This window comes from Aythya fuligula, chromosome 2 (genome assembly GCF_009819795.1).
Source record: "Aythya fuligula isolate bAytFul2 chromosome 2, bAytFul2.pri, whole genome shotgun sequence".
Lineage (NCBI taxonomy): Eukaryota > Metazoa > Chordata > Aves > Anseriformes > Anatidae > Aythya > Aythya fuligula.
In genome coordinates, this window is record NC_045560.1 from 82,305,363 (window position 1) to 82,333,295 (window position 27,933).

Here is a 27,933-nt window from a genome sequence, read left to right on the forward strand (position 1 = left end):
CTTGGGAGGGTGGAGGGGGCTTCTTCAGAAGCAGTGGCTGCAAGATATCTTTTTTACTTTATTTTTTTCAGTAAAGTAACTATTAACAATAGCATTTATAACCTGAAATACCAAATTGCTTATTCCACATTTTTGACTTGACAAAACCAAAAAAAGCCGGGTAACTTTAGAAATACTTGGTGAAAGCCAAGTGTTGGCTTCTCTCCTTGCTGATTTCCATTAGGGAACACTCATCACTTATTGATTTTTTTTTTTTTTTTTTTTTTTTTTTTTTTTTTTTAAAAAAGATAAGATATGCTTAAGAATTGTCTTGATACCTTCTACAACTATTTTCTGCCAAGCATGTTCTTTATAGTGTTTCCTTCACAAGTGAGTCCTTGTAGTGTGAAACTGATGAAGAAATTCAAAAATTCAGTTTCCCCTGAGAATTTTGTGGAACAACTACATTAACAATCAGTCTCTGGGAATGTTTTAATGTCAGACCTTTATAGCTAATTATCATCAAAAATGATTTTGCTTTCCAACTGGAATAACATCTCAATCATGCGAATTTGCTTCCACTTACACATCTCATATAGGCTTTACTCCAAAAAAAATTACAACTGAGAAATATAGCTCAAACCACAAGAATCCTTACTCCAAAAGATAGCTGACAAGCATTCCGACATTATTAGAAACTGTATTTTTCCCCTCACATGCATCATCTGTAGCAAATACATTTATTGCAAGAGGTGTTGGATGCACTGTACCTGAGTAAAGGTACTTTGGTTCTTGTCTTGCTTGGATACTGACTTGTTTTTGTTGCTGCTTTTTCGTTTTGGTGTCTTTTTTTTTTTTTTTTTTTTTTTTTTTAGAGAAAAACACCCACCCTTTCATCTCTGTCATCTCACTTGGTAAAATTTTCATTGAAATGCTGAAAGTCTGCAATATGTTTTAAACTTGACTCACCAACAACTCCTGTGCCTGTTAAAAAGCTTATAAAATACTTGATGCAACATCACATTAATCAACTCTGAGAAAATATTTATTACTGTACTGCCCATTGTAAAGTCTGAGAGACCAGGATAGTACAACTTAAATATTTTGTTTAAAGCCCAGTAAAATTAGAAGCCTTGGTACACTTGCAAATGTTATTAATTCAGGAACAACTGAGACTATGTGATAGAGGCCTGTACAATAATGAGTGGTGAAGCAGACAGAGGTTGGTCACTGTCCCTTTCCATACTGGTGGGTGTCAATCAAAACTAGTAAGAGGGAGTAAGGTTCAAGCACAACACACAGAGGTTGTCCTGTACCTAACACGTAGCTAAGAAAAACATCTCTTTGCCAAAGAACACTGGAAACGTCAAAAGTCTGTATGAGGTCTGTGGACAAGCTCATGAAAGAAAAATCCTTTTGGGGTTACTGAGTGCACAGAAACCACACCCAGGCAAGGAAGCACCTAAACTGCCAATTATGGATGGCTGGGAGAGTTATTTTGGCAATTTACTTGCTTTGTTTTCACTTGCTTGCTTTGTTTCCATATCCCTCCTGAGGCACTTGCTTTTGGCCACTTTATGTCTTTTCAAAAGAGCTCATAAACACATTCTTCTACTAATACAAGTCATGCCATTGAATATCCTGCACTGGGAAACCACAATAGTAATCACATCCACAGTATTAGAGATGACCCTCACTTTCTTAAAACTGCCTTCCAGAGGTGGAAGACAGGATAATGCGCAAGAAAGATCTTTCAAACAACATTCATGCCTTCAACATCTCTAATAATGCCTTTTCTAAAGATCAAACTACAAGGATTGCTATTGTAAGTAATCTACACTACAGGCCATTTTGCAAACTAGGATATGAAGACAAAAAGATAAGCTTGTATTTTAAGAATGGGGTACAGTATCAGTTTTCAACATTTCCAGGAACTTTTCTAGACTCTATACAATTACTTGTTCTTGCCGGATGAACTGACACAACAAGCTTATGGGACTGATTTTTCATCTCTGTCTCCTTTCCCACGTAATGCTTTGGCAGCTGATATTACCTCCAGTACACCTGAAGTTTTTTGTATTTCAGGTTCTTCAGGGCACCAAAGAAAGACGTGACCAACAACACTGCTGCTGTTTTGTTGCCTGCCAGCTACCTTATATCAGGAAGGACAACAAATGTTTGAAATGAAGTGACGGAACATGCAAAGTAAGACAGAGAAAAATCATTTTTTGAACCAACCTGCTTTACCAGTTTGGACACAGAGGTGGGAAGAGGGAAAGGAGGGGTAAGAAGGCGCTGAAGCAGGGAAAAAAGGCTCAGTATTCATACCTCCTAGACTTGGTCATATACCCCAATCAGATCAACAGAATAAAAAGCTCTTTTAGAGCTTGATTTTGAGAGGTGAAGTTATTTCAAATTCTTTTTCTAAACTATTACGAAAGCCAATCTTGCATTGGTTGGGGGCAAATCAAACCAAGGGAGACTGTCACTTGACTACCTAAATTTACAGAGCGTGAATACTGCTCTCACCCAAGTCATCATATAAGATGTGTGAATTACACTTGTAAAGTGTACATGCTATAGATGAGGAATGCAAGAGGGGATTTTTATATTATTATTACTTTTTATTTTTAAATGGAAAGGAAAAAGAATCTCATCTCTACATCCTTTCAGTGGACCATAAGAGCTTTTTATTTATTTATTTATTAAAAAACAAAACCAAAAACAAACAAACAAAAAAGTATTACTGAGACCACTAGTCTCAGTAGACATTCTGGAATTAACTTTTCCATAACTTTTCCTGTGTTTCCAGACCAGAATATGTAGAATATCCACCAGAATGGATCTTTACTGCATGTGTTACAGTAATATCCATGTTAAAACAGTATAATGAATGCATTCTGTCAACTACTTACATCCTTCTGCTTTCTAAAAATGAGCCTTAAAGGCTCTTAAAGAACCAACACACATGAAACAAAAACAGTCTGGCCTAGTCTTGATTTCCCCATCCTGACACTGACACATAGTCTTCAGCAGTCGCTATCAACCTACTCTGTCTCCTGAAAAGCATAACAAAATAGCAAAGTTAGAAGAGTCAGTCTGCACGTTTCAGTGCAGTATAATCGTTGTTCCAGTTCTTCAGGCATGTTTAAATTATCTGAGCTTAGTCATAATCATCCAGCCAGTTTTCTAAATATGACCACTCATTCTTCCATACTTACAAACAGTTTACTCTTGTAAATGTACTTGCTTCTTCCACTTGAGTCCTTTACTTCTTTACTGAAAACCAAGGACATCTCAAAAAGGAAAAGGTGCCTCTCTCTTCCCTTTCGAATTAGAGTTTTGGGGTCCCATACTTGGAAGGATTCTTGAAGGATGAGCTCTCCCTGAGATTCTATATTTTCATCAAAGCCTAAAAACCCAAGGAGAAGAAAAGTTCACCATGAAAAGTTGATAATATGAGGAAATTAAAAAGCACAGCTTCAGTTCATTAAGCAATTCATCTGACATCTTTTTTTCCCAAATACAGCTTGGAAAAGATAGGAGACCAAGGAAGCAATACTAAAAACAAGCCTTTATTTTAACATTGTAATACACTGAATGAAACTGTAGCTCAAGTTTATGCCTAAATTTAGAAATCCAACTGTTAGGAAGTTTATCAACTCTTCTGGCAGTATACCACCAACAAATAGCATCTCTTTCTGTTGACTTCTCTTAACTTCTTCCACAACAAAAAATGTTTTTCCTACTAGGTTTCTGCCATTGTAGAAAGTGAACAGCTTGCAAGGACAAAGAGAGCAGATCAGGTTCTGACACGAACAGGATCCCAAACACCATCTTTTCTGCTAGTACACCTTCCCTATAGTGCATGAAAGAAGTATGTAAATGTATTCCAACAGAGAATGAAAAAAGATGGCAGCTCAGAGCTGCTGCCAGGTGATGAGCCTGCCGTTGATTCACTCCACAATCAAGAAATTGCAGCTGGATTACTCATTTTGATATATATAACAAAGGTGAAAGTTGAGAATACCAATGAGTTTACTTCCATGTTCTAGTGACAGCATTCTCCCAGTTTAATACAGAGCTTTAGATCTACAGGATAACAGAAATTAGTCTACGATACTCTTCTGAGTGGTATAAAATTGCATTTTGAAGAAATAGTGCTTGCCAATAGTCTCTCAACAGAAAAGCACCGGCCTTGTCAGGAGAACAACAGTTCCTTGCTATTCTAAACAGAGCAGAAGTATGGAGAGCATCAGAGGCAAGTTGCTTCAGGATGTTCATTCAAAAACCTCCAGAGACATAAAGAGGAAATGTGCTCACTCACTCTATTTGTTTAACATGGGATGACTCAACTATATACGCATGATTTGTTATAACACCAACTTATGTAAAAGATTAGGATATTCTCCAGAGTCACATTCCCGGTGTTAAACGATTATTGCCAATGCTGGTCAGCATTTATACTAACAGCATCTCCTCAACAAAGCGTTTGGAGCTGATCCTGCAGACTGACCAACATTCCTGTTGTTTTAAATCAGGGAAGAAAGGTGATTTTGAGCATTCACGTGACCAAGGATCACATGTCAAACCAAGATGAGTTTTATAGTAACTTGCATGGTACTGCATTCCTATGACAAGCTCCATTACGAAGGCACAGAGGACGATAAACAATATTGACTGAAAACACTTTACAATAAGTCTTTATTCTGCAACTGCAAGCTAAGGTGGCTCTGCTTTCATCTCAAAAAAAATTACTTTGCCAATGAAAAAAAGTTTTATTACTATGATGGCACCATCATACATGATAAAACGCCAATTACAAAATGGATTTTGGCAGAAAGTCATTCTCAGCACATAGATGCAATTACATCCAACCTCAACTGTCTGCCATGAACATGATTATGCTGTTCTGGCTAAGGCTCAGGCTAAATTGGCTTATGCTGACATTTTACTGCCAGAAGGTACATTTCATTTCATTTCAACCAGAAGTCTGTGGAACAGGCAGCAAACAGATGTGAAAAACAAGAATTTCTTGGAGACTATTATTTGACACATAAATCAGAAAAATCAACCCTAATACATGTATGACCCTCTTATAAAGAAGGATACTAGTTGGAAAACGTAGATGAAGCTACTATATCTGACTATTCATCTACTATATTTTAGGTGACTGGTGGAAAATTTTGCAAGCCTATGTATTTTTCAAACCTGCAGTGGCAGAGGGGTAGATCAGGATGAAAGATCATTTTTAAAGCATTAACAAAACTGTACCAGTTGTACACAATTGATTTTCCTAAATAAGTTTGCATTTTATATACCTCTAAATAAAAAGTATATAAAATACAAACCCAGAGATATAAAAATGTTCATATTCTTCAGATCTTCTCAACATATAGTAATATAAAAAGTTATTAAACAAAGTTAATAGAGTTAAAAGGCCAGTTTGAATCCTACCTTCCAGCATGCTGAGGTGCATGGCATCATTGGCTCGCTTTGGCACACTAAGCATCACCTCCAGGCCATCTTTAATCTCACCTTTACCTTCTTCACAGCATGTGAGCAACTCCTGCAAAACAAAAGCAGACAATCTATCCTGTTTCTAAACGAGGCAATCAAATGCTACTTCTAAAAAGCAAAAAAAGCAAAAAATTACTTTTTGCAAGTAACATCTACTTTGTTATTTTGTACTTCTTACTCTTCCAATGACTGATAGCATACGTTGTATTTATCACGATCTTTTCTTCACAGAGCAGCCCAAGCATTCAGTTAACCACCTCTGATTTAACTAAGATTATCAGGTTAATAATAAATCTTTAAAAATTAAAATAAGGACAGTATTTTATTTTTTTTTTTGATAAGCCATGACACAGCTATCGGATGTAGTGCTACCTCAAGGCCCAGAACAATATAGATGCTGAGTCATGAACCTAGTGGAAAGTGGGATAGTACAAAAGGGTCTGCATGTCAATCTTTACTCTACTGCTCCAAAGACCCTGACTGTACTACTGCTGATAAAAGAATTTACATTGTTTCATTTCAAATATGCAGTGATCTACTCTATTTTGCATCATTCACACAGCTGAAAGCATCCTACAGGTAAGTTTTATTTTTGTACACAAACAACCATTAAATAATGGACAAGTTAGAAAAAGGAATATACTGAAATGTAGTAATTTAAGGTGACTCAGTTCAGTGCACATTCAAGACTCAACGATATTAATGTACGAGTGCTTGAGCAGATATTCAAATTTCCTCACATACTTTGAGCGTTTGAATAGTATCAAGATCAAATGTAGCCTACATAACCAAAAGGGCACGTTATGTTCTCTCTGTAATTCAAAAAGTCCACTTAATTCACTCCCTCAGGTTAAATACCTTTTAAAGAGAAAGCCAGGTGACTCCTGCATTGCATTGTTGCACTATTTTTATTTAACTGCCAACACTATCAATCATTGCATCAAAACTGTACAGCACTACACTTAAATTTCTCATGACAACACCACAGAAAAGTGAATGTAACTAAATATCCTCTTGGAGAGGGAGAAGATTAGCAGTTTCAGCACTGTTTGCAAAAATAAACAGAATTTCTGAAGGTGTATTTTGCCATCATTCAAGATTCGGGCTCTTTATCCTTCCATGTTTCTTGACTCTTCTCTTATAGAAAGAAGAAAACTCAACAGCCATCAAATAAATCCATTTTATTATGCAGCAAAGCCATCTGGCTCTGAAAAGCCTGGTGAAACCAATCTATCCGTTCCTTCAATAATGCATGAGCTAAGACATTAAATAAGATTTAGAAAGTAATTGCTGAAATCAGTCGCTAAAACTTCTAAAACACAATAACCTATTTATGCAAGTTATTAACTTAATCAAACTGCATTTTTTTTTTGCAAGGGAAGAAATTGAAATATCACAGACTCCTTTCCATCCAACTCAACCAGAAATAGCAAGGAATGTTTTTCAGAAGTTTTAAAAAAACAATTATCCATGGCAGTTCTTGATCGGAAAGGGGAGACAAAGATCAGTTAAGTTACTTTTGTAGGGGCTATTACAAACTAAGCAATGCCATCTAGTAGAGATCTAGCACAGCTTGAGAACATAGCTGCTTAGCCAATGAAACATCTGTCCACTGAGTGAAAGTGGTAACCAAAGGTTTCAGTTATTTTAACAGCTACTTTGTACTTGATATTACCAGGCAACATTACAAGTAACAACTTAATACCATTATCATAGCTAATGGTTAGTGAAAATTTGTTGCTGAAACCATTACAAAAACACACTTGTCCTCACTGCTGTGAATGATTTTTTGCTCTGGAAACCCAAAGGATATTTTCTAAGTAAACATTAGTAGAGAGGTATCCTTCTGATGTACAGAAATCTGGAAAAAAGTTCCTTATTTATGCCATCTTTCTTTTTCAGTGTTTTCCTAACAAATATTGCAGCAAGAGTAAAGCTGCCCAGGATGCTGTAGTCTCAGAGTGAAGAGTTAAAAACCCTTCCTGATTTCAGAAACAGCTTTGCATGCTTATGAACAGCAAAATCAGGTTAAGAACTTTGAATTAGTACTGACCTTTAAAAGAAGCTGGTATTTTGTTATCCTTTGGACAGGTTTGATAAGGTAAGAGGAGATGGAGTTGGCCAGTCCATGTCGCTGTTGTATCTCCTAAATGAAAAAAGGAAACGTGAGGACTGTGAGCACCAACATGCAGATATATTTTGTTCTGAAAGCTATGTAATAGACATTAACTAAAATTTCTATTTTAGAAGGAAGAAAGAAGAAGAAAAAAGACAACTGGTTGACAACATATTCCGGTCACAGGAAGTAATTTAGTTGAGAATTTACCCTCTCACTTTATGCAAACAAAAGACTATTACCTCCAAGGGTGCCTCTGAAGTATTTCAACAAGCCTAAATCCAAACAGCAGTGATTAGGAGTATCGATCAAGTGGCACTGCCTTAATATTATTTTTATAAACTGGAATTTGTGGGGTTTGGTTACTTTCAGGACAGAAAAGAAAGCAAATCCGAGAGTTCTAGAGAACAGAGAGGACTACTGCATGAAGACTGAGAAAGAAGTTTCTCGGGATCATCTGCTAGTTTTAACTAACAGTCACAGAGCTTTTTTTCCCCAAAAGCTGTTACAAATCCACAAGGGGGAGCAAGAAGTAACATTTTCTAACCAAAGGAAAGAAGTTATGCAAGAGGTTAAAAAGAAACCAGAGCCACTTATAAATAAAGATGTCTTTGGCTAAGCTAAAGGAGGAAAATAAAAATGACATGATAATTACATGGGATAATTATGGAATTCAAATACAGATCATGGATGAACTTCAAAGTCATTGCTTGCCTTTTATCACAGAATTGTATGTATTTTAACCACGTTATTTCTAGCAGCAGGCTTGTGCACTGCAGCTACAGGCCTTCTAACCACGATTACAGTATCAGAAATTCCCAACATAGGATTCACATGACATTTTCATGTGGCCCAGTCATGACATCACCAGGAGCTCTTGAAGTTACCTGTACACAGTCAGGTCTTCACTTTTCTAACCCACCTTAATTGAATTAGGGGATGGAGTGCTGGATACACTGCTAAAATAGAGGAATTGAGGATGTTCCACTGGAAGCAGTGGCAAGAACATATTTCTAAAACATTTTTATTAGAGCTTTTGTTGCTTTTAAAAATAGTATCATGGAATCATAGATCAGTTTGGGTTGGAAGGGACCTTGAAGATCATCTAATTCCGCCCCCTTGCCATGGGCAGGGATACCTCCCAGAAGATCAGGTTGTTCAAAGCCCCATCCAGCCTGACCTCAAATACTTCCAGGGATGGGGCACCCACAGCTTCTCTGGGCAGCCTGTGCCAGGGCCTCACTACCCTCACAGTAAAGAATTTCTTCCTTATATCTAATCTAAACCTACCCTTTTCTAGTTAACACCATTACTCCTTGTCTTGTCACTACACTCCCTGACACAGAGTCCCTCCCCAGCTTTCCTGTAGGCCACTTTTAGGTGTTGGAAGGCTGCTGCAAGGTCTCCCCCAGAGCCTTCTCTTCTCCAAGCTGAACAACCCCAACTCCCTCAGCCTGTCTTTGCAGGAGAGGTGCTGAGCCCCTTGATCATCTTTGTGGCCCTCCTCTGGACTCACTCCAACAGGTCCATCTCTTTCTTGTGCTGGGGGCTCCAGAGCTTATCGCAGGTCTCCAGGTGGGGTCTCATGAGAGCAGAGCAGAGAGGGAGAATCCCCTCCCTCATCCTGCTGGCCATGCTGCTTGTGATGCAGCCCAGGATACGGTCAGCTTTCTGAGCTGCAGGCACACATTGCTGGCTCATGTTGAACTTCTTGTAAACTAGCACCCCAAGATCTTTTTCCTCATGGCTGCTTTCAATCCATTCTCTGTCCAGATGCAGGACCTTGCACTTGGCCTTGTTGAACCTCATGAGATTCACACAGACCCACCTCTCAAGCCTGCCCAGGTCCCTCTGGATGGCACCCCTTCCCCTCCTGCATGTCAACTGCACCACACAGTGTGGTGTCATCAGCAGACTTGCTGAGGGTGCACTCAATCTCACTGTCCATGTCACTGACAAAGATATTAAACAGCAGTGGTCCCAGTACTGACCCCTAAGGAACACTACTCATTACTGATCTCCACCTGCACATTGAGCCATTGACCACAACAATTTGAGCGCAACCATCCAGCAAATTCCTTACCCACTGAGCAGTCCATCTGTCACATCCCCGTCTCTCCAATTTAGAGACATGCATATAAAGGGGGGCAGTGTTAAATGTTTTGCGCAAGTCAAAGTAGATGATGTCAGTGGCTCTTCCCCATCCACCAATGCTATCACCCCATTGTAGAAGGCCACCAGATTTGTCAGGCATGATCTGCCATTAGTGAAGCCATGTCGGCTGTCATCAGTTACCTCTCTGTTTTCCAAGTGCCTTAGCATAGTTTCCAGGAGGATCTGCTCCATGATCTTGCCAGGCACAGAGGTGAGATTGACTGGCCTGTAGTTCCCCGGGGTCAATCTTTTTTTCCCTTTTTAAAAAATGGGGGTTGTGTTTCCCCTTTTCCCATCAGCAGGAACTTCAAGGGACTGCCATGACTTCTCAAATATGAAGGACAATGGCTTAGCAACTACATCTGCCAGTTCCTTCGGAACCTGTAGATGTACCTCATCAGGTCCCATTGACCTCTGCACCTTCAGGGTCCTTAGATGGTCTTGAACCTGATCTCCTACACTGGCTGGTTCATCATTCTTCCAATCCCTTCTGGGAGCTTGGGCCATGTGGCTGGAGCTCTTATCAATGAAGACTGAGGCAAAATAGTTATGAAGTACCTCAGCCTGCTCCATATCCTGGGTGACCAGGTCTCCCATTTCATTCTATAGAAAGCCCACAATTTTCCTAGTCTTTCTTTTATCACCGATTTTTTTTTTTTCATCAGCAATTACAGTATTTAATAAATTCTTTATATTTTTGTGGTCATATGACCATATCTAATTGAGATGACCTGATTTTCTGTAATGTATCTACTCTTGTACAAGCATTGAAAACTAACCAGAGGCTTCACAGAAAGACTTTATCTTATACTGTTAAGAAGCCCCCATCTCCTTAGTGAAAGGCTTTTGAAATTAACACCAAGAGCTTCAGGGATAATATTATTTATATTATGCCCTTCCCTCTATTTCCACAGCTAATTCTAAAGAACAACGGTGTTGTTGCTACACATCTAGTAGCTTAGCATGGGAAAGGAGGAAACAATGTAATTGAATCATCTGTAAATATGTATTCAACAAAATCACCAAAGAAGGGCACAAAGTCCTTCAGAATGACTGAAATTCTCCAAAAATTCCAACAGCTACTAGATTTTTGTCCTTTCCTAAATGGAATGTTACATGTAGACCAGGTATCTTTGGGACTGAATTAGCAATGTGGTTGGTTTAGCAGCTCTGAACAATGCCAGTCAACTAAATTACTACTGCATTCAATTACAAGTCAAAGGCACCCCAACAAATTTAACAAAGATGGTCGTCTTTTTTATGTGTCGTGCAACCTAAGCAAATCAAAATGCTAAGATTTGAAGAATGTGCTAGTGAGAACTGAAGACTCATGTCTTGGTTGTTGCTGCCAAAACCCTGTTTGCAGTTCTGAACTGCTGTGATATAACACTGACTTATGATATTTAACAGATTTATGAAGACCAATTGAGCAATATAAATTAACCATGTGAGATATGATTGATTTTCTTAAGATGACAGTAAATTTTAGTATTAAGCTTGCATTTTCTTAAGAAATAAGGCACTCAATATAAACATAAATACAAGATTCAAACTAGAAAGACATATTTTTAAGATGGACACGAAGTACTTACATCAAAGTATGCTCCCGCATGTTCTAATATCAGCTGGGTAGAATCAGGCTTATTTTTACAGTAAGTAACATACATTTGGAACTTGTCTGCCTGCAGACGGAAATGGAAATTTACATGTTATCACAGAGTGTAACTGCTGTCTCAAAAAGTTTTTACAGTTATCAGAGAACATTTCATCTGTCTCAAGAAACTAAACAACATAGGATTATTTACCTACTTAAACTGGCAGCATAGGAAAATACATCATACAAATGCAACTGAAAACAATGGCAGCATATGCAAAAGTAGATTATTCATAGCTAAGACAAAGATAATGAACTAAACAAAAACCCAAATGGAGGTTTCGGCAATTCACAAAAACTTTGAGAGCAGCCAAGTACTGGCACCTGACAGCAGTACCTTAATTATTTTCCTGTTCAAGATAGACAATTTTTTAAATCCAAATTTCAAGGAAGAGTTACTTTTACAGAGACCCAAATTTATAAGAGACTTGAGAGTAAGTATCTACCCCTCCATGCTTCCTATCTCCCTTGTTACTTCTAAACACAAATCTGACTTTGTTACCCATGTCACGAAGCAGTGTCCAACATCTTCTGGTAACTGTTCATATTTTTCCAGCTCTTTGAGGAATATACTATGGGTAGAGAAGAAAGGAACTGTATAAGGCACATGAAACACTTTCATTAGAGCAGCTGACTTTGATCTATTGTCTGTGAATAAAGATAGAAATCTTACTGTAATTCATACCAACAACATGAGCTAACAGAATCAAAAGGAATGGATGACAAATGTGTAATATCAGAAATAATATAAATTAGCTATTATAATTCAATACAAACTCTGATGTGGAAGTTCCAAGTTGCTCCAGCAGACTTACGCAGTTAATACACGTACACATCAGTTTCAGGAAAAGTTTAGCCTTCATCTCAAGAGAAACAGGAGGCTGACTTGCTTTTTAAATACTCATGTTAACTAAAGAAACAGCTCGTGCTATACCTGCTGAGTTCAGTGATTTCTACCTCTTCCTGACAAGTGGAAAATGTACAGCAATATTTTAATGCATTCAAATAATTTCTTAAAAGCTGAAAGACGCCTGAGACTGAAAAAGACAGTTTTTAGTGGTGTACCTACCTGGGTACAAAAAGCAACAATTTTAACAATTTAACAGTATGAGAAGAAATCCTTTACATTTTTGATGGCAAAGAGTTCATTATTCATATGCACTATATTTTCATTAGGAAATCCCTCAGGTCATCATGTGGATTTACCACTAATATGGAAATGGGAGATAAGTCACTCACTTATTGTGGAACTCATAGATTTCCTGCATGTTTCCAAAGATAATGTGTTCTTTGTTTACAATACCAGGTGGGATCTCTTCAACTCCACTTGTCATTTCCCATAGATACGTCTGCCCAGAACAAAAAAGATGCATGAAAAAATCATCAAAAAGCTGAACAGAAGCACTCAGGTTATCTGTAAGCACACACTCATGCAGAGAAATTGGTGAAAATCATGTAGCATCATCAATTCCAGTTGTCTGTTGTGTCACATGTACCTTGTGATTCTGACAGGCAAATCCACGTTTTAAAACTGACAATTTAACACAGTCCTTCAGATTACATCATTTAAAATGCATAGTGCTCTTGACAACCTCTAACGCTTCAGGATATTCCTTATGAAGGTCATGTCTGCAGTCTGGAAGTTCATGTTTTGTGCAAGAGCTAACGCTGAACATTACTAGCTCAAGCATAACAATTACTGGGCATTTTTCCATAGAATCTCTCTGAATTTCTATTCGATAAGTCAGCGAGTAGCAGAACATGTGATACACATAATAAGGGAATTAACACAAGCTCTTTTCTCTTGCTAGCAAAGCACATAAATTAACCCCCTCCTTTTTCCTGTCCCTCACCAAAAAGAGGGAAAGGAGAGGAGGAAAGGGAAAAGAGAGGAGAAAAGGGAAAAGAGAAAAAAAGTTTATGAATAAGGAAATTATCAAATACTAAAACTCAGTACTGACAAAAGCAAAACATATAGGATGAATTCTGAAATGGCTGATAACAATTGTAATTCTAAGTTTCCTATTAATTGCAGAAAAAACAATTTAAGTCTTATGACAACAAACTGATCCCCACATTTTTATTTTTTTTTTATTTTTATCAGAAAGAAGTAGAAAGCAACAGATTGAATCCTGAATTCAAAAACCAGTGAAAGAAGAAAACTTACATCCATGCATTCCCGGAGGTCTCTTACGTAAGCCTTTTCTGTCTGAATTAGTTCAGCCATAATAAACCTTAGGTGACAACAGAAAGACTAATCAAATCTCAGTCTGTTTAATCATTATGAATATATAATAACCAGAATACACATTTCTCATCAGGTTTTGTTTTTTCTACTGTTCTAGGAAATATCTGGGAACTGAAATGCAACAAGAGAAAACACATGAAGGCAACATAACAGATAACATTTCTCCATTATTAATCAGTGCAAAAAGAAATGGGGAAGGAGATGGAAGTTTTGTCAAATGCTTTTCCATTGCTATATTGATTTAACTTAAACTCCCTCCTCCCCTTACACATATAATTCACATTAATTCTAAAAAGAAAAAGAAAAAAAAGTTACAAAGTGTAACATGGCTTTGGAAGCTTAGCATTCTGACATGCTCGAATTTTCTGTGAGAATAAGCATTGAATAAAAGGCAATAGGAGCTAATGAAGAGTATCACTCTCTTTTACTGTTTATCTGATTTCTAAGCTCCCAGACAAGCCACGACAGTTGCTTCATTATCAGGATTGATTTATGCACTCTCATTGATTAAAAATAAATAAATTCATTACTCTTTCCTGCGGGCAGATTTTCGTTTTTCTTCATTAAGCTCATGAGCAGCATCGCGCAGTTTCACCTCTGACCCAGGGACACTGGCTGGGATTATATCCAGCTGCAAGCTTTTGCTCTTTATTAAAGAAAGGAAATATTAATTAAGGCAAGAGACAAGAGAAAATGATAACTAAATCAAATGCAAGCAAAGCTGTTTTTTTTTTGTGTGTCTATCATCACACTCCAATTTCACTTACCGATTTATTGGAATCAGAGGAAATACCCAGAGCTTTCTCTAAAGAGGTCCTGTATTTCTCCATGCGCAGGGAAAAGTCTCTGTACCTCTTATCCACTGCTGTGACACATTTTTTAATCTCTGTTGCATGAGCATGCCCTTTTTCACAAAAGCCATCAGCCAGCTGTATCAACAACTTCACCCTCTCTTTGGTTTGCTATGAAAACAGGAAAATATCAAACAGTTAGGAACTCTACCTGTCATGAAGGGGATCATTTTGCTTAACTTGCTACTAAGTACAGGTGGAGAAGCCATGAAAGGAGCTAGCTTCCTCCTCTCATCCCAGAACTTCTTTAAACAGATATCAATTTCTAAATACAAATGGCACAGGATGAATACAGAACTCCTTGGGTTTTACTGTTACATTATAAGCTGGTTACTTGTTTCTCTTTCAAAAATGTGAATTTCCATATCTAACCCAGAGACTAAATTCTGCTAGAAGAGCTTTGCAGAGCACACTTATCTCCTTGCACTAACACAAAAGGATTTTGATCCCACTGAAAGTATTTTCTTCACTACCACTGAAGCACTGGTATTGGGCCAGGCCCACAAGATCTCAGGAATCTTCCTCTCTTTTTACAAGGGCATCAATGAAATGATGTGATAGATACCATTTTTGTTATACACTTTACAATTTAATGGATATAGACTATATTCTTTACATTTTTTCATACGATGTTTTGCTCTCACATAGTCCTTAGATTCTAAAAGAACAAGAAACCACCACCAAGTCTGTAACTAAGTGTGTTTCCCAATTAACATGCTCCCTAACACTATGCACTTTCTTTGTGTAAATCATAAATTATCCATAACATCACTTTATATGTCCACCTCTCTATGATACAGTGTCAGAGTAAAACATCCTGCCAGTGCCCTTGATAACAGAGAGTTAAGCAAAGCAGTTAATAAGAACTTGACTTTTTTTTTTTCCTTTTTTTTTTGTTTTTTGGTGGTGGTGTTCATCCTTTCTTTTTTTTTTTATTTTCTTTCTTTTCTTTCTCTTTCCTTATGGTCACTCATCTAAGCACTTTTTTTCACTGTGGAATTCCAAGTGTAAGAGCAAGCCAGGGCTAGTATTTCCTCCCAGCCAGTAATGAAACTGGTTGAAACAAGTAGGGAGTGGCACTAACAACATCCTCTCGAAAGGGGCACCAGCGTCATCCACTGACTGACAGAGGAAGTAACGGGGGCAGTGGTGCTCTGCATGCTGGATGGAATCCAACAGAACAAAGGCTGGAGCGAAACTCGGAAGAAAATCTGGGTTTGAAAAACAAATATGGTCTCTGTTCTTTCTGGATTCTCTTTTCTCCCTTTCCATGACCAACTCTATCTCCAAGTCTCTTTCCTTCTGAGGCAGTCCTTTAGAAAAATGAACTCTTGTTTACTTTTTTGGGCTCCTTGGAAGACTGGAGAGCCAAGAGTTGGAAACAGGTGACAGTTGCAAAATGAAACACAAAGACTGACAAGTTTACGTAATCTCAGGTACTTTGGTCATGCACTAGCTGTTGTTTTTTCACATGTGAAAACTACTAAGCCTCACACGTAACATCTCCATCTCTGCATAGGCCTCCAGAAACAGAGAAGAAAATAATTCTGCCACAGTTCAAAAAGTTGCAATAGAATCACAAAATATTTTAATAAAACAAATAACCTTAGCAGTAATGATTTTTCACTATCTGCTGTTTTTCTACTATGCTACAATTAAATTGTGGATGAATAACATGTTCTGTTGTGTTTTATATCCTAAATGAACATTCAGTAATCCACGGGCATAAGAATGTAAAAATGGAAATCAAAGGACCTCATGGTTCCTTTTTTTTAAAGTCATTTTAAAACTATTTCACTACAATTCTGTCATAAGAAATCAATTGCACATAGGGCTGGCTGATAGAGCTCTAGTAACACGGTGATAATTTTCTGATTATTTTTTGTTTTATTCCGTTCCCAGAAGAAATACAGAAAGACAATGCAAATACACTAAGCTTCTTCGTGACATTCTTACTGTGTTTTTTTGTTTGCTTGTTTTTTAAATGGTACATGGTTTATTTATTTATTTTTATCCTTGTGCACAGAGAAACTGATCATAGCTAGCAGCTCTTTAAGGATACTTTTCATAGAGCACAGACAACACTGAACTGAATGGGTGCAGTTGATACACCAGCAAGAAGGGATACCAACCAAGGGGACCTGGACAAGCTTGAGAAGTGGACCCTAATGAGGTTCAACAAGTCCAAGTACAAGGTGCTGCACCTGGGTTGGGGCAATCCCAGATGCAAGTACAGACTGAGAAAAGAACTCACTGACAGCAGCCTGCAGAGAAGGACTTGGGAAATCTGATGGATGAAAAGTTCGACATGAGCTGGCAGTGAGTGTTTGCAGCCCAGAAGGCCAACTGCATCCTGGGCTTCATCGCCAGAGGAGTAGCCAGCAGGTGGAGAGAGGTGACTGTCCCCCTCTGCTCTGCCCTCCTAAGGCCCCGCTTGGAGTACTGTGCCCAGGTCTGGAGGTCCCAGCACAAGAAAGATGTGGACCTGTTAGAACAGGTCCAGTGGAGGGCCACAAAGTTGATCAGATGGCTGCTCTTACAAAAAAAGGCTGAGAGAGCTGGAGATGTTCAGCCGGGAGAAGAGAAGGCTCCGGGGAGACCTCATTGTGACATTTCAGTACATAAAGGGGGCTTTTAAAAAAGATAGAACTTTTTGCTCATGCAGATAATAACAGAACAAGGGGGAATGGTTTTAAACTAAAAGAATGGAGATTTAGATTAGAGGTTAGGAGGGAATTCTTCACTCAGAGGGCAGTGAGGCACTGGAAGAGGTTGCCCAGAGAAGCTGTGGATGTCCCATCCCTGGAGGTGTTCAAGGCTAGTCTGGGTGGGGCCTTGGGCAACCTGATCAAGTGGGTGGTGTCCCTGCCCATGGTAGGGGTGTTGGAACTAGGTCATTTTTGAGGACCCTTCCAACCCAACGCATTCTGTAATTCTATTTTACCTTTGCTGTGATCTGAAATTCTTCATGTTCTTTTAGCAGCTCTTGAGTGTGCTGGATACTGGAACCAGTGGAAGTATGCGTGGATAAATAAAACTCTCCGTTGTCATGAATCCATTCCAGAGCCTAAATAAAGCAAGAATGAAGGAAAAGTAAGAGAGAAGGCAGTATACTTTTGCCAACAGAAACCAACTGTAATCAACATTTCACAAACACAGCTTGGTTACAGGTAAATTTTGCTCTACTCCACTTGAGGCAATTGTGGCACAAATTGAGGCACAAACTCTTAATACAGGCTGCTATGGCAGCGTGCAGAGGCACATGCACTTAGAAACTTCTTGGTTCTGACATCTTAAGTGTTCAATGAGTTTAATACTGTTTGGCTAGAACACTGACCGTCAGTGTCTGAATGTTAAAGACTGTAAGGGTGTACGAGCATGCAATTTACCCGGTCACATACTAGTGCAGATGCTAGCCTGACGAGATGGGCCTGCACTTTTCAAGTGCCATTGACGGAAACAAGCCAATGACTCTTGGACTGGGATCAAGAAGAGGTGCACATCAGCTGGCCACCTGCACAATGTCTCTTGTCAATTCTAATGTCAAACTTTGCAGGTGAAGCCCGATATAGACAAGAAGCACATTAAAGGTTATTGCTATAAACAATGTTTATTTTGATACTTCTTGCTTTTTCACTTTTTAGCCTCCTTTTTTTTTTTTTTTTTTTGTGGGTTTATTACACAGTGCTGGAATGAGTGACAAACAGAACTTTCCCTCTGCAAGTGTCACCCTTGCATTACTTCTTGGCAGCTCTCTAGAGTCATGTGACCCGAAGTTAATATTGATGTTAATTCTTACAGTTTAAGTCAGCTTATTTCATGTGAAGGTCAGGACTGTATGCTGGAATCATACAATCACAGACCTGTTGAGGTTGGAAGGGACCTCTGGAGATCATCTGGTCCAACCCCCTTGCCAAGCAGGATCACCTAGTGCACATTTCATAGGATGGCATCCAGGTGGGTTTTGAGTTCTCCAAATCCAAAGAAGGAGACTCCACAACCTCTCTGTCCAAGCTGTTCCAGTGCTCTGTCACCCTTACAGTACAGAAATGTCTCCTCGTATTCAGCTGGAACTTCCTGTGTTTCAGTTTGTGCCCACTGCCTCTTGTCCTGTCACTGGGTACCACTGAAGAGTCCAGCCCCCTCCTCTTAACACCCACCCTTTAGATACTTGTACACACTGATAAAATCCCCTCTAAGTCTTCTCTTCACCAAGCTAAAATGTATGGAGATGCACATCAGCAGACATGAACTGGAAAAAATCAATTTAGAGACCAGGTGAGCCCTTAATTCTGGGATGATCAGTCATTCAATCACTTTCCTTGCAAACTATTGTGGTATCTGTTTCCATAGCAGGGAACATAGTTCCGAAAGCACAAATCATGGGTTCTTCCAACTTCCAAACAAAAACCATAACAAAGATAGCAATATTTCCCATTTATGGTTAATCAGTGTGGAGTGCCAATAAACATGGCAGTGACTAAACTGAAGGTTGCTGCAAAATGGGATTTACAATGAAAACGCTGACAGATCTTTATCTCTGGTGTTTGACCATTAGTCAGTAATCTCTGTTCAAAAGCAAGCAGGTCATGTGCTTGGCAGAAGTTGAAGTTAAGGTCATTCACAAACTGGGAAGAGGGGTTGGAGTGGGGGTGTTGTAGTTTTTAATTGTTGTTTTAAAGGCTTATTCATCTTTAACTTCACTCCAGGATTTAACTTGCATTACTTTCTTTGTGAAGTCATGAAAGACAGACTTCAGAAACCTTTCAAGATCAAAACAGACCACTAGTAATTAAGCCTCTGCCTACGCTGGCTGTCGGAAAGAAATATAAGATTAGCTTTTAGAGTCCTTTAAAATATGTCTAACTATACTTTGCACTATGGGCGTTGCATTCTTTTTTGCGGAACAGGAATAGATTAGCTTCCTTTCTTTGTCCTATATCCAGTTTTAAAAAAAAAAGAGTTGCCAATCATTCCAGTTAGCAATTTTGCCTTGGAACCCCCCAGTTTATTTTTATGGCTTCCATTATGATTAGTAAAGGGGATTTTTTTCAGCTGTAATTTCTTAATGGTTATTTCCAGACTGCTAAATTCAACAAAATATAAGAAGTTGAACCTACCATGCAAATACACAAAAATTGCGAAGACCTTTGCAGTCATTCAATTACACTGTTTAATGAATTATCCCACTTCTATTTTCTAGATTAGGTTAATCTAGATTAATTAGATTCCCTCCTACCCCCAACCATCTGAGAAATATGTTGATGTCTGTTATTTCCCTGATCAAATTGCGTGTGTGTGTAGAAGTTAACAAGCATAACAATTTGTCAACACAAGCTTGAAGAAATGAGACTAGGCAGTATCAGATCAAGCTGGCAGAAGTAAAACACTACCTTTAAATTACTGCAATAAAGACAGCCTGCCTCAGCAGATTTAGTTGTTTTGTATTAAAGGAACAGCAAATAATTCATCTTACTTTCTACTTTAATTATTGATCTTTCAGGCATTTGGAATATTGAAGTTAATGGCAAATTTGCAATTACAGGACATGCCAGTTTATGCCAAACCTTAATCATTCTGAAGAGAATTTTTATGTACAACCCTCACCTGTTTGGCACTTCTTTCAAACACCACATACTGTTGGCATTGATCAAGACGCCTTTTACGCATGGTCCAATAATGCAGCACACGGTTTTCCCGCTGGAAGAGCTCATTCAAGATATCTGAAAGGAATGCAAACAGTTTCAACAGAGGTTATGACAAACGATTTTGAAATAACATACCAAAATCAGTGGAAGTAGTTTACACTATAGAATTGGTAATGGTGTTACTCTCTGTTACTCTATTTTGCTCTTTTTCATAATGTTCATAAAATGTTGGTGCTCCTTTTTTGTTTAGAGAAACATTAGTTAAAGAAACCAGAGATGTAATTGAAACCTATTAATGACACCTTTTCTTCTATCAGATGCTTTTCAATCAGGGATTGCCACTGTTTAAAAGAGCTCAAAGCTTAGTATGACAAAGATAGTTCTTGAAGAATTTTCTCAGAAACAGGGAGCACGCACAAGCAATCACAATATGCTTAAAGGCTCATATTAACCACAGAATACTTTTTTTTCTGAATATACAAGTTTCCTATGAAGTGTTTTTACAATTTTATACATATGGGTAAGTATATAAGCTTAGCTCACTACAGTAACAAATGCCAAACATTCAGACATTATATGGAATAACAAGAAAAAAAACAAACACGACCAAACAACAGTATAATTGGGAATGATGACTTGCTCAAATATCCACGTTCATTGAGCCTCGACAGAATTTCCAGGTAATCAAATAATTAACTCCACAATTTGCTATTCCATTTCTGAGTATAAGAAACTGTCTAGCATTGAGAATTGCATCCAAATTATACTGTTAACCTGCAATTCCATGTGTCTGGCTTATAAATTCTTTGATGACAAAGGGTTTTTGCTTACAATATGCTGTGGATCTTATCTGAACTCTGCTCCTTTAATGCTTATTGGTTTTTATTTAAAATAAATAAATCCTAGCAGTTTCTTGTTAAGCTCACTTTACCCACTGTTTCTTTCAGAGCAGCAACCCTAGTGGATTTTGTAGCTACTGCAAACCCAGATGGCAAGCTGAAATACATGGGAATGGGGAATCACAAGATCTCTGTCAGGTGATTCTGTTGGAAGTGCAAAGAACCCACAGGGAAGCCTCCACCATTTGAAAAGAACAGGAGAGACCACAAAAAAGGCTTATCTTTCACAGCAATGCTTTACTTGTTTTTCTACTGACACCCACAACTGCGTATTTTCAACAAACGTGAAGAGTCTTAGGGGCTAGACCTCTGAACATCTTTGTGTCCCCCAGCCTCATGGTGCTGGTCCACCACGTCTTAACTTGCAAAAGCTAGCAACTCAGAGAAACGGTTTGACAGATAAGCTCAAAGGCAGCCTGAAGGGAAAAACATCTCTCCCTACCCATGGGTGAGCTGGGACCAATTACAATCACCTGCTACTGCCTTCCTGAGGATTATGAAACTTGGCTACACTGCTGCCAGTATCTTCCTGCTTGGAAATACCGTAGTCCCATTTGACACGGAGTGCTGAGATCACCCAGAATTTGCTTTTCGTTGGAAGCTGGTAACTGTAGCCAATGTTTTATTCCTGCTGGGCAGGCTACCCTCAAACATGCCTCAACTCATCTGTCCCCTTGCCAAGTCATGAGCTGAACTGCTATATGCAGTGCTGCCTCACCTGCTTTCTCAGTTTTATTTCTGCCTTAGGCCACCTCTGAAATGCTTGCACAGAACATACACCAGATTTCTGGGGGACTACCATTTTGTAATGTAATAAACCCAAATGGACAGCATTTAAGAAGAGACGTCTTGATAATGACGCAAGTGAAGTAGTTCTGATACACAGCGAGTAAGGTGAATTTAGCTAATTGGAACAGCACTTGTTCTGTGAGGACATGATACAGATGGCAAGCCAGTGAGAGGCATTTGGCTGAGTCCCATTAATGTTACTGCCATTAATTTCTTGGACTGACAAGGAATAGAACACATTTTATAACATAATAAGAAGAAGTTATAGAATGTCGACTTTTCATATCGTGTTTAGATGAGCAGTTCAACCTATTTTGAGCCTTCTGAACAGTAGTTTTCTTTAGTTCCATCATTTGTTAGGATACCAAAGTAGTTCCTAAGCTTTCAATTTATTCTATCAGCTGAAATCTCTTGGAGCTCGTCTCTACACTTCTTGCACTCTCTATCAGATTATCTAAAAATATGAGCAACACTAGACCAAAGTTCCTTCATCTACGTTGTTCACCTGTAACCTGTGAAGGAGAGGCAAGGAAGAAGCACATGAAATTAGCAGCAGAAGGAAAAATGAAGATGCTCTGTTTCTGAGCTTACAGCTATTGTCACTGGCTGTATCCACCTGCCACAACAAAGTTTCGGGCCACTACTACTTCATAAAGATTGGCTTTGGCATGGTGTCTGATACAGAATTTCTATAGCTGTAACGACATGTCAAGAAAATTGTTTACACTGGTATGAAGGGACAGAATGACATCTTTCAGAGTTCAGTATCATTGTGATTACTGTTTCCCAGGAAGAATGTGTTTAGCTAAACTTTGCCTATATTAACAGATTGCTTTTCTAGATATTTTAACCTGCATCTGGGAACAAGGATCAAGTCTGCCACTGAATAATGTATGGTAATTTGCTTTTTTGTTTGTTTTAAAAAAAAGTTCAGCAGTTCTGCAGAAACTCAAGGGTTACTCCATTTTATAAACAGTTCTTTTTAATGTCTGAATACTATATAATGAGCACAGTCTAACACATTATTTCATTTTGTTGAAACACAGGGTGCATCTGTTCTGCAGGACCATTACACACACTCGTACTTAGATGTATTCTTGAAATAAACACTCTACTCTTTTCAATCCTATCTATTTAGAAAAGAGATTAAAAGAGACTACTGTTCTGAAATGTAATTATTTTTAAGGACATTAGCAAAGACTTCTCTACTTTTCCCTCATTTGAACATATTTATCTTTCTCAGAATGACTGTTTTCTGCACAAAACAGCTTTTGGAACCAAATCTTAAAAGTTTGCCTACAAGTCCTAATACTTTTTTTCTTACACTCAAGAAACATTATAGCTCAACTTTCTGCTTGCTTCTGCTTTGATTTTGTTTTCCACTACTAAGAGTAGAGCTAATTGACAAATGTCATTAACAATTTTTCACTATTGATACAACCTGAATCTGCATAGAAATTTTGTCTTATGCAGTTTTATAAATGTTGATGTCTTCAGGATAGGGGGAGAAATAATCCTTTGTCTGATCTGCACACGTCCAAAGTTTCAACAGACACAATCTAATTATTTCCCTACAAATGTCCAATATTCTATTATCTCTCCAAGAAGAAAAAATCAGCACAGGGAGATTTTCAGTTTGAGTACCATCAGATACATAGGCGAGCTTAGCAATCTTTTTTTTTCTGTTATAGGAAAATGAAGAAAGTCAGCATGTCCTTTTCTGGTAGAATCAAAAATAATTTAGAGTGGAAGTGTCCTCTGGAGATCATCCGTTCCAATGTCCCCCTCAGAGCAAGAGTAACTTCAGAATCATTCAGGGACATGTTCAAATGAATTTTAAATTTTCCCAAAGACTCCACCACCTCTCTGGACTACCTGTTCTACTCAGTGGTTTCTCACTCCTGCTTTAGCAGTTTTTCCTTATATCAGAATTTTCTATTAGGACCAAAAATTTACATCAAGGTCCCAATGCTGTGTTCCTCTCAGTTTGGCTCCACCTTCTGCGCAACTCCCTTTGGATATCTGCAAACAGCAATTAATTAGGCAATTTGACTTAGACTTCTCTGCTTCTGAGTCTGTAGCACTGACATGTTCAGCCACAGGTTCAAAATGCATCAAGCAGTATATGACCAGCAAATAAGCTATTAAAACGCAGTATTTATTTCTGAATCTTTCCCTCTAATCTCTGTTCTGCCTACTTCACCCACCACTTATGCACACCCTACTAATTTCTGTCATTTTGCCACTTTCATCCCTGAAAACCCTGCAGATTTCTGTCTGTAGTCCATTCCCCACAACACAAGTTACACCTCAAAGCTGCACTATGTTGAATTAGTCCTACCAAAAGCCAAGCCCCACATAATGGTACTTTCCTGCCTCATCTCAGCTACTACTTATCTAAACAAGAAATTTAAACATGACGCCAGTTATCCTATATTTCATCAAGTTCCTTGAAACGATTCAACTATATGAAGAGCCCAAGGGCATCATTCGAGGGATTGCCTTGTATCACCCTGGCATTCCTGAGTAACTCACAAAATGCACCACACCGGCAGACTGAGTAAGCTTCAAGTGATCAGCAGCTCCCTCTTGGCTTCAGACCAAACATCATCACATGGAAGTTTACTATCTCATTCTCTAAACAAAAGCAGCACATCTGAGTTTCAAATTGCAAGAAGATCAAGCGTAAGCAGGAGATAAATAAATTCAGAGCAAATTCATTTGGGTATAAGAAAATTTGACGACTGTCAGCTCTTTCAAAGTGTGAGAACAATTTTAATTAATTCCTGTTAAGCCTGGCAGAACCATTTCCACTTGTGCGGGCTTCAATCCCCCAGCATCACACACCCCACAGCACATGATCATTGCGCTCTTTGGATGGGAAAAAAAAAAAAAAAAAGAAAAAAGAATAAGAACAAGAGTCCCCTTACTTTTGACTTGCTGTTCAGGTGCTTTAATGTGTGTCACCATCCCTGGCATGTTTACGCTATTCCTGTGCAGGTATTTCAGGAAGACATCGGCATTCCTCCGGGCCAGCGTGCAAGCCTAGAGAGTCAGCAGTATTATTTTCTTCCAAGATGTACACACATGCATTCAAAAGAGATGAAGAGCCTTCCTCTCCCCCTTTTTGTGTATATCCCCCCCTTTCCACATTAAGAAACGTTGTCTATTAAATTCTTCTACAAGTAGGCCAACCCAACCATTAAAATTGTTTCCCCAACAAATAATCCTTACTTATCTGGCAGGAAAAAAAAACACACCTAAAAACTGAAACAAAAAAAAACCAACCAAACAAAATGCTATTAGTTTTTATCTGAAGATCCTGGAAAGCAATTACCTGCTTTAGAGCTTTCAGCATGACTCAGAGCTCATAGTTTGTTTTGTGTATGTGCCACTTGAAATGATTTATTGCATAAACAGAGTGCACATGCTTATGACATCACCTGGATATTCTAAAACATCCACCAATACTTTAGACAAAAAGTAATTGCTTTGCTGAAGTGAAACCAAAAGTGCTAAAATATTAAGATGTCCTTTAAAGGCCTTGAGAATCTTGAGTCCTCTCAGCTGTACTGCCAACGCTCAGCTCAGCTGCCTTCTTCATCTTAATGCACATCAAGTACTATATATGGCCTGGCTGCCTTATTTCTAATAATCAGAACATGAAATGCTGCTTTAAATTGGTTACATGCAGTAACAAAGATACCAAGTAATTTCTCGAGTTATTTTAACCCAAAGACTGGAAATTCACATGCCCACTGCTGAAAGATGCGTTTGACAGCATACTTAGAGCAATGCTAATACATTTTTGAATGTTCTCATCTGTGCACTGAGAACAAAAAGGCTTTTAGTAAAACTAAGTTATATACTGTGAAGTCTTTCAAGGCGATACTGGAAAAAGCCTTTGGTTATAGGCTTAGTCATGCTGCTTTGCAAGCATCCGTTACACTTTTATTCGGTATGATCAATAACTCTCTTCATTAGGGCATTAGCTAGAATAAAAAACCTTTAATTTATCTGCAGACTATTACACAATCCCAGCTACTTCCAGACGCTTGTCTAGTAATTTTCTTCTTTTTGTACTGTAGTCCAAGTACAACTAAGAGTTGCTCTGATACGCAGGCAGTAATGACAATATGTGACTGCCACTTCTTTTCCAAAGCAGCAGCTTTTAAGTATTCTTTACATTGACAGTTGCTCAAAGCTGTGATTCCCAATTCAACTTCAGTCACAGTGGGAGACCTGACATCTATTGAAGTTCCACAGGAGATACATTTACAGGGCTGGCCACAATTTTATGCACTTGGCTATACTCTGCTATTCACCGTCAGAAGTGGTTAACATGCCACTTACCACATTTTGTGGTTCAGAACATGTACATAGCTTAGCTTTTAACTAGACACTGCTCCATTGCTTTCCAGGCACGTTTCAGTGCTCCAATAGTCAATGTTTGACTGCTTGTTTTCTAAGACACGGAAGACCACAATAAGTGACAAGACCTACCTTTAGGAATGCCTCCTTCTGTTCCAGGTGTTTGCTTATCATGGGTGTAACATGATCTGTTTCAGAGTTGGGACCCAGTTTGTCTGCACCCCCACACCAGTCCTCTTCTCGCTTATATTCTTGCTCCAGGCTTTCCAGCACGCTGCACACCTATCAGGCAGGAGGAGTCCAACTTGAGTGTAATTCAGTACAACAAAAATTTGAAATTCAGGGCAGTAAAAATGAAAACTGATCTATCCCTTACATATATCTTAGGCTCTGACATATTTTCACTGTAACTTAATAGAAAATAACCAACTTTGGCTTTAGGATTGCAAGCATTGGCCTTCTTAGGCGACATTTCTCAGGATGCTCTCTCTGAAGTTGCTCATCTTTCCCAGTTTCTGTGACTGCAAAGTTCAGGATAAGCTTCAGACATGATTGCAAAGGAAGTAACCTTGCCAATATTCCCACTAACTCTTCTGCTGACAAGTCAAATAAAGCTGACTTTTCTCTGACTCTCACACAAAACACAGCATTAACCATCTGCAGTAGTTCCATTAAAACCTCCGTGTAACTTGCTTGTGGTTTAAGCAAAACTTCTTGATACAAGCAGTAATAAAACTAAGCACTTGTATTCCTGTTTTATTTCGGAAATGTTTTACAGGCCTTTATCTCAATTAAAATAAGAATCTGGGGAATATTAAAGGCCAGAGAGACAGAAGAGGCTGACAAAGATTTGAGTCTTCACCAATAACCACAGCACTTTGGTAATCTTTGAATTTTTCTAATTGAAGCGAGTATAGCCAGACAAATTACACTGTAGCCTCCAAGTAGTTAGTGCAATTTGTCTACTACTCAGTTAAAACCATGATTTCTGTTTCTAAGGCAGCTGGGAAAATAATTTGCTTTTTGATTTTTTTGTATTTTATGACTGCATTTCATTGTTATCGAATTGGTAAACATAACCAAATACAGTCAACCAATTTTTTTTGACACTGCACTGAAGAATTTACCAAGGCTGACACAGCTCATGTAGCATTTCTGTACCTGTTCAGAAGTTTTATAGAAGGCAACAGAGGCATTCACAAGCTTGAGACGGTCCTCCATCTTCAGCATCAGTTGTTGCCAATGGGAAGCAACCTTCTCTGCACACTCCCTGATCATATCCATGTCATAGTGATTAGCCTGCAGCATTGCCTCTGCCTTCTGCTGAACCTGTAGGGCACTTTGATGTGTTTTCTGACAAGAGATGAAAATTCAGGGGTTCAGGAGAGCATTTGAGTTCATGTTCTTGAAGACCTCAAAGGGTCACATTTCCACTTGTGTCAGTGACACTTCTACATGCACACACACATACTCATAAACTAAAAATAACTGTCTAATATTAGTCACTGCATGACTTCATTATGCAAACACAAGGAAAATAAATCCTATGGAGATTTACCAGCAAATCAACAATGATTAGCAGACTACAATAAAAGCCGACTGCAAAGCATTAATCACACATCTCATCTCTATGTCACAGTAAAATTCTTTATATCCATGAATTCCAGGTTGATTTGCTTTCCCTTCATCATAAGAAGGGGAAAA

The 27,933-nt window shown here is 38.5% G+C and overlaps 1 protein-coding gene across 1 annotated transcript in view; it reads right to left on the reverse strand.

Annotated features, from left to right (window-relative positions):
• The window catches only part of TRIO (trio Rho guanine nucleotide exchange factor), a 241,384-nt gene that overhangs the window by 76,631 nt on the left and 136,820 nt on the right, over positions 1-27,933 (reverse strand). Inside the window, exons 17-30 of the mRNA XM_032181775.1 lie at positions 27,391-27,582; positions 26,362-26,511; positions 24,789-24,903; positions 20,130-20,245; positions 17,467-17,589; positions 14,439-14,633; positions 14,202-14,317; positions 13,591-13,657; positions 12,663-12,772; positions 11,926-11,995; positions 11,362-11,451; positions 7,553-7,645; positions 5,437-5,548; positions 3,201-3,391 (exon numbers count right to left, since the gene is read on the reverse strand). Of these exons, the coding sequence (XP_032037666.1) occupies positions 3,201-3,391; positions 5,437-5,548; positions 7,553-7,645; positions 11,362-11,451; positions 11,926-11,995; positions 12,663-12,772; positions 13,591-13,657; positions 14,202-14,317; positions 14,439-14,633; positions 17,467-17,589; positions 20,130-20,245; positions 24,789-24,903; positions 26,362-26,511; positions 27,391-27,582 (1,740 nt within the window). The remainder of the gene's footprint in view (positions 1-3,200; positions 3,392-5,436; positions 5,549-7,552; positions 7,646-11,361; positions 11,452-11,925; positions 11,996-12,662; positions 12,773-13,590; positions 13,658-14,201; positions 14,318-14,438; positions 14,634-17,466; positions 17,590-20,129; positions 20,246-24,788; positions 24,904-26,361; positions 26,512-27,390; positions 27,583-27,933) is intronic.